General features: G+C 41.1%; 1 protein-coding gene across 2 annotated transcripts; it reads left to right on the top strand.

The window, feature by feature from the left end:
• The first annotated feature begins 523 nt into the window (after nucleotides 1–523).
• Nucleotides 524–12,600, top strand: PFDN4 (prefoldin subunit 4). 2 transcript variants are annotated; one of them, XM_030826538.1, is made up of 4 exons: nucleotides 524–793; nucleotides 7,014–7,121; nucleotides 7,960–8,100; nucleotides 11,665–12,547. In XM_030826538.1, the coding sequence occupies exons 1-4, from the start codon at nucleotides 770–772 to the stop codon at nucleotides 11,794–11,796; spliced, it is 405 nt and encodes a 134-aa protein (XP_030682398.1). In that variant the 5' UTR covers nucleotides 524–769; the 3' UTR covers nucleotides 11,797–12,547. The 2 variants fall into 2 exon arrangements, with proteins under 2 accessions (XP_030682398.1, XP_030682399.1); XM_030826539.1 differs by lacking the exon at nucleotides 524–793 and adding an exon at nucleotides 808–1,227 and having other exon boundaries at nucleotides 11,665–12,600.
• Nucleotides 12,601–13,050: the final 450 nt, after the last annotated feature.

Genomic DNA, 13,050 nt, shown 5'->3' with positions numbered 1-13,050 from the left:
CATAAAAAAGAACAAAATCATGTCCTTTGCAGCAACATGGATGCAGCTGGACATCATTATCCTAAGTGAATTAACACAGAAACAGAAAACCAACCAATAAATGCTAGGGATTCCAAAACGGGGAAGGAGGCAGGGAAAAGGGGTTGAAAAATTACCTATGGGGTACTATGTTCACTACTTTGGCAACGGGATCATTAGAAACCCCAACCTTAGCATCATGCAGTATATCCATGTAATAAACCTGCACACATACCCCCGAATCTAAATTAAAAAAAAATTACATTAAAAGATAGGAGTGCCTTCTCCTTTACACCACCTGAATTATCATGGCACATAAATCTCACACCCTATTTGCCAAGGCCATTCGTTCCTAGCTGTTTTACAGGTAGGTCAGCTTTCTCAATGCAAGTCTGTGGGACGGATGGAGAAAAATTCCCCGAGCCCTCTGATCCTGCCCCAGCTGAGCCCCGCCGCGCTGAGCCTTGGGCGCGCCCCCTGCTGCCCGCGGCCGGAGCCGTTCTCTACGCCCCCGTGTTTACGTCGGTCCAGGGGGTTGCCTGTCCCTTTAATTGGCATGTACCAAGTCCTTCCAGGTCATATTTCCTCCATACGTCCCAGCTGTTTGGAAGCAAAAGTCCGAGAGGACGGAATGCGGAGACAGTGTTGTATTTTTGCGGGGAGTTCTGGGCCGACCGGGAGCGAGAGAACGCTCGGGGGCGAAGCACGCCATTGCGGCCCTCCCCGCCGCGTGCCGTAGTCCAGTCCCAAGATGGCGGCCACCATGAAGAAGGCGGTGAGTGGGGCGCTCGGGGCTCTGGATGCTCGGGCGGCGCCGGATCTCGGCCGCTGGGGCCCGGGCGCGGGATGCTGGGGGTGCGCAGCTCCGAAGCGCGGCGTGGGACCCGAGGCCGAGGCCGAGGCTCTGAGAGCGGCCCGGCGGCAAGGCCTGCCCGCGCCTGGCGCTCTGAGCGTTTTCCTAGGCACCTGGCCAGCCGAGGCGGGGCGCCGGGGCTGGGGCCGGGAGCCTCGGAGGGCGCAGGGCCGCCTCCCGCAATGCCGAGGGTGCCCCCGGCGAGTCTGGGGAACCTGCAGCCCTGGCCTCGCCCCTAAGGTGTGGGAAGCCGAAGGTCCCGTTGAGTGTGGTTGGCCTTGACTGGGGCGTTGCACCGGCACGATCGCATTAGTCTCACTGGTTACGGGCAGCTGCTGATGGGACCGTGGTTACGGGTGAGGAAACTGAGGCCCAGAGATGGGGAGTCACTTGCCTCAGGTTACGCAGCTCATAAGGGGGACAGCAGGTTCCTGCGTCCCCAGATTATCAGGCCCCAGAGCCCCCTGTGTCCAACCCGGAGCTGCCCATGTCCACGCTCGATGCCCCTGAGTCCTCCAGGCTAAAACCAGTATTTATTGAGAATGCACGATGTGCCGGGCCCAGCAGCCGGCCGTTTATCTGTTATCCTCCCCGCAACTCAGCAAGTGCAGTGGGTGCCTCCCCACTTTGCAGGTAGAGAAACTCAGACACAGAGCAGTTAGTGGCCCTAAAGTGACTCAGCTAGTAAGAAGCAGAGCTGGAGTTCAAACTTAGGTTTGGTTTTGTTTTTCTCAAAGCACACCTGTGTAACCACTAAGCAGGCTAAACTTCCATGTGGGGTTTATAATCCCGTGAGCCTTCCCAGATGTGTAAAGATAGTCAGCTAGAAGAAAAAGAAAATTGGAGAGGGGGAAGGAAATTACGGCTGATAATTTGGGGAGCTTTACAGGGTGCTAGGTACAGCTGTAAGTTTTTTTGCGTGTATTGTTTATCTGTTTTTATCCTTATTTAACAAATGAGAAAACAGGTACGGAGGCAAAGCTAGCATTTAAACACAGGCATTCTGATTCCGGAGTCTGTGTTTTAAACTGCTGTAGGGGTCTTCGATGAGAATCTCTTGGCTGGAGGGACTTACGTTCATTCCACTTTTAAGACCACATTAGAACTTCCTTTGCTTTGCCCCTATCCAGTACCACATAGTCTGTGCCATCTGTGCCTGGTGTAGGGTGACCCGTTGCCCCCTTTTATATGAAATTGAGGGACTGCCAAAAATGGGAAAGCCCCAGCCAACTCAGGATTTGTTGCTCACTCTATTATTCTGCCATCCAAAAATTCTTACTGTGTCCCAGAGTAGGGTCTAGGGCCATGGCGATTCAAAAAAGTATGAAACTTTGTGAGATTCACTTCACCTCTAGTTTGTTAAATTGGGCCCTGTGGTGTTAGGTATGGCCTTTAATTCCTTGGAAGATACTAGTTGTGGTTCACTCCGTTTTATAGGTATGGAAACTGAAGCGCAGAGAGGTGAAGTAAATGGTAGAAGAGGAAATGGCAGAAGAATGATTTGAACCTGGATTTTGATTGCAAAATTTCTAATTACCAACTTTTTTTTTCCTTTCATTGATTCAGTAAATTTTTGGGGGCATGTAATATGGCGTAGTCTCAGTTTTAAGTGGAGACGATTGCGGTGACCAGTGAGGAAGCTCTTCTCCCCTTAATCTCATAGCCCCAAAGAACGTATGTTCCAGGGCAGAGCAGGCATTACTCAAGATAGTCACACAGAAAACTATTTTCTCTGATGAGAACTGTGAAGGAAAAGTGCTTATGAAATGAGGGCCAAAATGAGGTCTGTTTTGAGATCAGAGAAGACTTTCCTGGGAAAGTGCCATTTAAGTTGAGATCTGTGAGATTATGTAAGGAAAGGAAGGGAGAATTGGATAGGGAGCGAAGCATTCTAGAGAGGAGTATCTGCAGAGACTCTGAGTGCATTTAATACAAGGAAGGCCCGATGGCAGATAATCAGGGGAAGAGAATTTGAGCCCTGAATGGAAAAGAACTTATAGAGGGGTAGGTGGTGGCCAAAATATAAAGGATCTTCTTTAACTTTGGAGCCTTTAAGAGTCACATGATAGATGCAGTGTCCTCCTGTAGATGTTTCCAGTGTTAGGAACAATTCCCGATAGATTAGCTTACATGTACACTTTTCCCCTTTGCCCTCACTAGGAGAAAACATACGTGTATGCCAGTGAGTGAGAGTGAAACAGAGAGAGATAGCCCTTTGAGTTTAATTAAAAGCAAATCATGTACAATCTGGAGTACTTTACATTTGTAGCACATCGTATCTCTCAGCTGGTCATGACTTTGCTGGGGAGAGTGTTTAGATGAGATGATTCAGCCCTCTCTCCTCTCTAGAGTTCTGCCTTCTAAGATCCAGTTCTTGACCCTAAGGAGATCTGCACTTTGATTTCTGTTCATTATCCTATATACAAATGTCCTTTCCTCAGAGAGGCTACCTTTGACCTTTATCTAAAGAAGCCTCCTTCACTCCCCAGGCCCCCAAAACTTCCTACTCCTAAGCTGTTTTATTTTCATCATCACGTTTGTCACCATTGAACATTATCTTGTTCATCTTGTTTTTTGCTCTCTTCCTCCACCAGGATGTATGCTTGCCATTTGTGTTCATGAAAGTGGGATAGTGGCTCTCTTGTCACAGTGCATGGCGTATAGGAAACAGTAATTGTTAAATAAACTACTGCATGGATGAAAGTTGAATACAAAATTTAGCTGGGCATGGTGGCGTGCGCCTATAGTCCCAGCTACCCGGGAGGCTGAGGCACGAGAATCACTTGAAGTCGGGAGGCGGATGTCGCAGTGAGCCAAGATCACACCAGTGCACTCCAGCCTGGCGACAGAGCGAGACTCGTCTCAAAAACAAAAAACAAACAAAAAAAGAAAGTTGAATACAAATACAAAGCAAAAGTTTACATCATACAGCCTTGGTAGATATGTTTTTAGAAGTAAAAATAAAAGACTGAATTTGGCCGGAATTTATTTCTAGGGACCCAGCTGTCAGTGCAGACTCTGTGTAACACCTAGACTTGGCGCGGGGCATGACTGAGTATGGTTCAGTTTCCTCCTCTAATCCCATAAGATATTAGTTCTCAAGAACAGAGCCCAGGGAATTTTAATTTTTACTTTGGATCTCGAGTAGGCATATTTCTCTTTGGCCTAGCAGAATTTCTTTCTAGATCTGGATCTGTTCTTTGTAATGATTTTTGATAAACAATATTCAGGATATAAAATGCTTAGCTATCATTTGACTGACTCCATCATCAGGCTTTCTCCTACATGTTTGTTTTATCAACCCTATAAGGTAGGAACTAGCTTCTCCATTTTACAGATGAGAAACCTGAAGTGGTTCCAAATAATTGGGTAATTTGCCCAAGATTCCTGTTTGCTTGGATTGGATTGCAGCCTGACTCTTCCCACCACTCTGTGCTGCCTCAGATACTATAGGATATGAGTTCTTCCTAGAGTTCTTGTGACTTTGAGAGTAGCTACATCTGGTTTCCCTGAAGGCAGCAGTTCCTAACCTTTTGGGGTTGTGGATCCCTTTGAGAATCTGGTGAAAGCTGTGAAGACCTTCCAGAAGAATACACATACTATACATGCCATTTTGCATACAGTTTCCGGGTATATCGACCTGTCAGTGTCCATTGATTCCCCCCTGACCCCCCAGTTAAGAATTACCCACTTCTGGCTGGGCGTGGTGGCTCATGCCTGTAATCCCAGCACTTTGGGAGGCTGAGGCTGGTGGATCACCTGAGGTTAGGAGTTCAAGACCAGCCTGGCCAACATGGTGAAACCCCTTCTCTACTAAAAATACAAAAATTAGCTGGACATGGTGGCACGTGCATGTAATCTCAGCTACTTGGGAGGCTGAGGCAGGAGAATGGCTTGAACCCAGGAAGTGGAGGTTGCAGTGAGCCAAGATCATGCTACTGCACTTCAGCCTGGGCGACAGAGTGAGACTGTCTCAAAAAAAACAAAACAAACAAAAAAATTACCCATTTCTTACCAAAATGCAGCTTCAAGAAATGTAGGAATGTTCTAGGACAGCGAGACTGAAACAGAAGCCTCTGTTAGCCATCAAAGGCACTGACATCTTACTTTATGCTGTAAATGGCACTCCACTGGGCGGCATGCAGTATATTTGACTCACACATCAACTTTAGCCCTTATCCCCAGTGGGAAAACCACTATATGGATCTGGATACCAGGGGCCACGTGTGTGCTGATGCCTGTGGTTTGGTGGGGCTACAACAGGAAATTCCTGCTTTGGAAAGACAGAAAGCAGATAGCCAGATTCTCTCTACCACATTTTGGAAACGATGTGTTTGAGTCTGATCAAGCATGATTTAGATTCAAATTCAGAAACCATGTATTAGCCTCAGTCACGTGCCAGGCAGTCCTGCACTGGATCCGTTCATGTGAATGGCTCTGTTGAGGCCTCACTATGACAAATACATCTATAAATACCTGTTAAAGTTTTCAGGGGTTCAGGATTTAAACAAAATGGCATATACTTTTCAGGCAAACAGGAACTCTTCAGAATTCTCTGCTGTCTATTTGCGTAGGGAATTGACAGTTCTCACTTAGGCGAAATGGCTTGTGTGCCAAGATACAGACTTTGGTTTCTTGAGTGTAGCTCAGTGTTCCCCAACTTCCATATTCATCAGAATTATGCATACGGTTGAACACTCAAAGCTAGACGTAGTGTGATGTAAAGGATTTTTTCAGGCTATCTTCTGGGTTGTTGAGGTGGGGCATAATGCATGTGAAATTGTTTATTGGGATGAGAGCCTGACAAAGGGGAGGGCTGTGTTATATTCCGACCACTGAGCTCTGTTGCTTGACACTGCCTTTCAATGTCTGAGAAATAAAAGTTCACATACCTTAAGTCGATGGTCACGAGAGACCAGGTCAGGGATGGAGTGTGAATGTTGTGAGCTCATTACTGTTACTGCAAAAGAGCCAAAAGTAGTTCTTCAGTATGAACTATTTTTATACACACACAAATATCTTTCCTCCTTTAAACTAGAATCAGGTGCTGTGGTTTTCATTTTATAAATGGAAGGGAAACCCTAAGGAGAGTCTGGTTTTATGTTTTAGCTTTATTTTTTAAAAAATATATAGTACCTCCTTGAGAATCTGATGAAAGCAGACATCCTGCTGCCTCTTGCAGACGTGCCTAAGCCTGTGTACACACTCACACACACACGTGCAAACTCACACAGACGCACGTTTACATTCAGTTACCGAGAACTCATGGACCTGTCCGACCTCTGAAGCCAGTCTGCCTTGGTTGAAATCAAGCTCCACCACCTACTGGCTGTGTGGCTTTGGACACATTATATAAAGTGTGCCTCAGTTTCTCAATCTGTAAAATAGTACTGGTGATCCTCGTTAATAAGATGGATTGCAGGATTAGCAGAGATAATACTTAGGAAGTTTTGGCACATAGTAAATTCAATCAGTGTTAGCTTTTTTTTTATTATTTCATTGGTACTTTATGTTATCCAGGTACTCTTTATTTGCAAATTTGTAAATTTAATCACATTAAATATTAATTTTTAAATACTAAACATTCAATTTTCATCATTTTTTAGTAAAGTAGACCTTATTAAGACATTTAAACAGGTCCTACATTATAAACATAATTTTTGCTATGAATGGAATAGAGCCACTGAAATGTACAGTGACCCTTTAGCCAGTAAACTCATGCAAGTTTTAGCTCTAAGAAAAAAAAAACACTACTCTGAGACATTTACCAATATATTTGACTGTGTAACTTTTTGTGCCCTGGGTCGTCTTAATGAAAGAATGCTCCAACTTGAGAAATTCTGCTCTGGGCCAAAAGTTGGCTTTTTTCTTTCCTTTTAAAAGGGCTTATTAATTGTTCTTTATATTTGCAATATTTTTATAGCTTAGGAATTATTTTATAGAGTATCAGAAGAGGTTATAGATTTATGAACAAACCTTAAGCTTGTGGAGCAAAAAATAAGGCATTTGTTATGTTCTGTACTTCTTGTGATTCTTGACTATATGAGTGCAAATAGCTTATTGAGTTATTGTTGAGAAATATAAAAAGCTAACTGATAACCTCTCCATTAAAATTTTACAAAAACTTAAACACTTTTTTCAGGCTGCAGAAGATGTCAACGTTACTTTCGAAGATCAACAAAAGATAAACAAATTTGCACGGAATACAAGTAGAATCACAGAGCTGAAGGAAGAGATAGAAGTAAAAAAGGTATTGAAAATCATTATTAGAAGAACAAATCTTTTTAATACTATAGCTACTAAAACTGAACTCAGTTAACAAGTGAATATATACTTCTCTGGGCTGTTCGTTGCAGATGAATGACGTGATCCACTCTAGTTAAGCAGAAAGTCATTTTTTTTTAAGGTATATGCGATAACTTACAGAATTGTTGAGGAGCTTGAGTCTAGACTGAGGTCCCAGGAACAAGTCTCGGAGAACTTGGCTGGCGATGGAACAGCTGTTGCCTCCACTGATCCCAGAGTCAGCTGTCTTCCCAACGAGGAAGCCACCCTTGCAGACTTAGGAACACCAAGCTGCTGCTGCCAGTGCCACCTACCCCTGTAAATCTGGGGCCTGTGTCCAGCCGTCTCCCTTGAGTTGAAATCCAGCTCAAATGCATTTGATTGGTGGAATTGAAGTTATTATCACTTATGCATGCTGGCAGAACATTCATTCCCAGCATGATTTACTTACACCCTATCAGCAAGCAAGGCTGAGAAATGTAGGTTGGTTTTTTGGTTTTGTTTTCGTAGGAAGGCAGAATTCACAAAGTCGAAAATTGTTGAAATAGAAGAAATTTTGAGTGACCATGTGCCTGCTGTCCACCACAGGGTGCTTACTGTCCAGAGGACAATGCGTTAGGTAGCTCTAAGTGCTTGCTTGTGAAATGTCCTCTAAAAAGTTACAAATTAAGGTCTTATTCTAATGTGGTAATAATACCTTTGTGAGAGGGTCCTCAGAGAGTTGCTGTCCCCAAATTACAATTGGCCTTTAGCTTCTATCAGAGAACGTTGAGTACATTTTCTTTGCCATTTTGCATTTATAGAAACAACTCCAAAACCTAGAAGATGCTTGTGATGACATCATGCTTGCAGATGATGACTGCTTAATGATACCTTATCAAATTGGTGATGTCTTCATTAGCCATTCTCAAGAAGAAACACAAGAAATGTTAGAAGAAGCAAAGGTATGTTCAAGGTTAATTCTGAAATTAGAATTTATATCCCTGTAAAGAACATGTAATTATAGATGTAGGGAAATAGTGGATGCTAGCTATAGCTAATATTTACTGCCTTGTTATGTCCCAGGCATGCTCTGAATGCTTTGCCAGCAGGATTCTGTTGAATCCTAACAATGACCTGTTATCCCAATTTAGGGACAAAGAATAGAGGCTTAGAGAGGTTATGGGATTTATTCAAAGTGACACATACACAGTGGTCTTCTGACTCCAGAACCTTGCTCAAAACTGAAAGTATTTAGAAGGTATAGCATATATTGAAGCAGAAAAGAAAAATTCCCTGTAATTCTGCTACGCAGATGTAACCATTCATAGTGAACATTTTCCTGTATTTCTTTTATGTTCTCTCTGCCTCTCTCCATGTAGTTTGCTTCCTAGTTTGGACAATTAATGTTCCAGGAGGAGCATTTTTGCTGGTTTCGTTGAATGTTTGTTTGTCCAGCAGATACTCATTGGAAGCCTGCTCTGAGCCTGGCACACGGGCCTTTTCAAAACATCGTCTTTGATGACTGTTTAATAACATGTTGATGGTTATCAACTGGGGTCGCAGGTCTTATTGTTAGCACTAATTTGTTTCCAATATTTTGCTGTAGTAATGTTACTGTGAGCATTCTTCTACATAAATCTTTGTTCACATTTAGAAAATTGTTTTGAGGAAATAATTAGAGAAGTATAATTACTGGGTCAGTCAGCATATGAGTTCTCTGATAATATCTGAGACACTTGATACATGGTATGAAATTTTCAGTTCACATGCCTTCTGACTATATGGGAGGGACAGCCACATTGTTTGGCTATGAGAAGCTGATGGCAATTAAACCTTTCCTAATGCTTTTGCTAATTAACCTGATTGCTTAAAATGATAGTCTCTCTTCAAATGTCATAAAAAGCAAAACTTCGTATGAATGAAACCCACATTTAGTAAATCTTCGGAAGAACTATCACTTACTCCTGGGTCTTTCCATGCAGAAACGTTATATGTCTCCCTTATGTTTAAATCTTTTCTTCTTGGTCAAATTTTGTGATTTTTGTTCTTTTTATTTGTTTAACCATTTAAAAAATATTTTTATTGGAAGTATTCCCGGATAGTTTATGGTTTTTGTGGCTATTGTGAATCCCCTGCCCCATACACAGATAGATACTGAACTTTTATTTTATTTATTTATTTATTTATTTTTTGAGATGGAGTCTTGCCCTGTCGCCAAGGCTGGAGTGCAATGGCACAATCTGGGCTCAGTGCAACGTCTGCCTCCTGGGTTCAAATGATTCTCCTGCCTCAGCCTCCTGAGTAGCTGGGATTACAGGCGCCTGCCACCACGCCTAGCTAATTTTTGTACTTTTGGTAGAGACAGGGTTTCACCATGTTGGGCAGACTGGTGTCGAACTCCTGACCTCATGATCCACCTGCCTCGGCCTCCCAAAGTGCTGGGATTACAGGTGTAAGCCACTGCACCCGGCTGAACCTTTATTTTTTTACTTATTCATTCATTCTAGAATTCTAGAATGAATGAATGGAGTGCCTCTGTGTCAGGTTCTGCCATGTACTAGGGATAATTGGGGACAACAAAACCTGCCTGGCCCCTGCCTGCATGGAGCATATAGTCTAGATGGAAAGAAAGAAAAGTAAACAAAACTGATAGTAAGTAGAAAGTGATACGAGGATAGAGGTGGCTTTAAGAACATAGGAAGAGGAATCTATATTAGTCTGGACATCAAGGGTCAGGGAAGGGCTCCCAGGGAAAGTGATGAGGTAACAGCTGAGGAATAAGTGGCTATTAGCCAGAAAGGGGCGGAGGGTGTTCTAGTTGTGAGAAGCAACATGTGTAAACGGCCATAGGATGACAGTGGTGCAAACATAGACCTGCAAGAAGATGTATTTGCTGGAGATTTGGGAGCACCTGAAATTGTGGCCACATCCTGGAGAACTCCAGTCAGTTGAGTTGAAGAAATTGTACTTTGTCTTAGCAGGGGTCAGCAAACTTTCTGTGAAGGGCCAGAAGTAAATGTATTAGGTTTTGTGGGCTGCACAGCCTCTGCCGTAATTACTGTGGAAGCAAGATGAGTGAATCTGCATGGCTGTGTTCCAAAAAAAGTTGACGAAAACAAGCTTCAGGCTAGATTTGGCCTGTGGGCTCTAGCTTGCCCACTCCCGTCCCAGAGCAAAGAGGAGCCTTCAGAGATTTTTGGAAGAGAGAGAGATGATTGGAGTTGAGATATTAAAATAACTTTCTAGTGTGTCTTATTTTACTTATTAACCAGGTTTTCTGGGTATAGAAATTTAGAATTTATCCCTTTCTAGTAGCCATATGTCTTATTTCTATTTCTTGTTTTGTAACAGTGATTCTCAAACTTAGCATGCATGAAAATCACAATCACCACAGGGCTTGTTAAAAATTCAGATTGCTGGGCCCAACTCAAAGAAGTTCTTTCAGGAGGGCTGAGGTAGGGCCCCAGAGTGTGTATTTCTAACAAGTTCCCAGGTGATTTTGCCCCTGATACTGGTCTCGGGGCCACCGTTTGAGAACCATTGGCTAGATTTCTAAAACAGCAACACTGTCAATGTTGGATATTCTTTTGTTTCTAATGTTAGTGGGTATTTGGTTTGTATGATTTCATATGTTTTTGTCATGTTTAGGAAAAAAAATTGTTTTGATCCTAGCCAGGAAGGAACTTACGGCTTTTTTTTTTTAACAAAGAATACATGTTAAAATTTATTTAATCTATTAATGAGGGAAGCATTAACATTACAAAACTGGTTTTAGAATTGAAGAGGCTAAGTATCTATAGATAGGTAGGTAGAAAGAATTGTCCTTTGGAATTGTATTTTCTTTTTTTTTAAATTATAAATTGACAATTTATAATTGTATAAATTTATGGGGTAAAACATGATGTTATAATTTATTAATACAATATGGAATAATTAAATCAAGATAGTTAACATGTCTGTCACCTCAAATACTTAGAAAATATCTGACTTTTCACTGGGTAAAGCTGCTCTTTCTTACAAATGAGGCACTTTTTACCACTCTTTTCCAAAGTTTAGCTGCAGAGGCCTCAAAGTTAGTGAAAATTTCTGCCAGATTTGGATCATAAGTTGTTATTCTTAATTATTGGTGGTTGGTGGTGTGAGTTTCTATCATTTCCTGTAGTCTCATAGTTATTTTTGTTGTTGGAAAAGGCTGGGTTAGAAGCCAGCAGGCCCAGGATAAACTGTTTATAGAAGACTTTGTATTTGCTTCTTTATTAGGAAATAATTTAGAAATTAATTTTTTACTATTTTTTAATCAGCAGAAACTGAGAAAACAAGCTTGATTTATTCTGTGATAAGCAAATATGGACCATGAATTAAAAATGCCCACATTCAGACATTTAGATCTAATTATCAGTGTTACTTAGCTGACTGTCCAAGTTTAGAAAGTTCTTGACCTAAAATTCTTCCCAAATATTATTTCAGACACAGATGCTCAGAAATCATCCAATTGAATAGAATTAATTTAAAATTTTTTTTTTCAGAAAAATTTGCAAGAAGAAATTGACGCCTTAGAATCCAGAGTGGAATCGATTCAGCGGGTGTTAGCAGATTTGAAAGTTCAGTTGTATGCAAAATTTGGGAGCAACATAAACCTTGAAGCTGATGAAAGTTAAACATTTTATAATACTTTTTTTATTTGTTTAATAAACTTGAATATTGTTTAAAATGATAATTTTCCTTCTTCAAATGACATGGAAAGCAAAACTTTCTTTTTTTAAAATTTTCATTTATTTAATGGAAACTTGCCTATTTTCACATGTCTGCTTATTTATTTTATATTTTTAAAAGAAGACAGTATTCACCTATGTATTTTGCATAACGATTATATCAAGTCTAGGGGCTTCATGTCATGTTATTAAAATCAGTTAAGCAATCTTTTATGTTTCTATATTATTTAGAATATTTGTTGTTGCAATTTTCACATAAGAAAATTTAACAGTTGTGTCATGTTGTTTTTGTCTGATTTTAATTGCTGTCTAATGATGGGGAAAGCACGACAAAAAGATGTACAATCCCGCATCCTTGCTTATTTCACAACTAAAGCTTTGTCATAGACTTCAGAATATATGTATATATTTTATTTAAATATATGTTACATATTACATTTAAACATACATATTTAACATTTTTTTACATATCTATCAATATCAGAGATTTGGGTAAAAGAATGGGTGATGTTTAACCAAATGTGGAGGCATGTGGAGCTTTATACCAACCGGGCAGAACCACAGAAGAACGTTTTAGAAACCAAGAGATGTGCAGAAAGAAATGTTTAGTGTTTTTTTGTTTTAAATTTTAGATTTTATTTTAGTGCTTTGGAATTAATTGGGGTTTATATTGATAAAGATGTGGAAGTTAAACAGCTATGTACTTAAAAGTAAGGCTTATTTCTTAAATAAAGGATGCGTTTCCTCCCACTCCCCCACAGAAGACAAACATTTTGGGATTTGGGAGACCTAAATGTATTAACTTTCCAGCAGATGGCACTGATGTGCCAAAATGTGAATGGAAGGACCCTAACACAAAAATGAGGAGGTTGTTAGGATTAAATATACATAATTTTAGGGGAAATATTTTTAATTTTTAAGGCTAAACTGCATATGTATTTTTTGGTTCAGTGTTTATAAACATGAATTCAGGCTTAAAGATAGATGATTATATAATTTCTAAAATTCTTAATACTATAAAGGCAGTTTTTTCTTTTTTTCTTTTTTGAGATGGCATCTCACTCTGTTGTCTAGGCTGGAGTGTAGTGGTGCGATCTTGGCTCACTGCAACCTCCACTTCCTGGGTTCAAGCGATTCTCCCCCCTCAGCTTCTGGAGTAGCTGGGTTACAGGCGCTTGCCACCACTCCCAACTAATTGTA

This window comes from Nomascus leucogenys, chromosome 13 (assembly GCF_006542625.1).
Source record: "Nomascus leucogenys isolate Asia chromosome 13, Asia_NLE_v1, whole genome shotgun sequence".
NCBI classification, from domain to species: domain Eukaryota; kingdom Metazoa; phylum Chordata; class Mammalia; order Primates; family Hylobatidae; genus Nomascus; species Nomascus leucogenys.
This window is presented reverse-complemented; position numbering and strand designations above follow the sequence as displayed.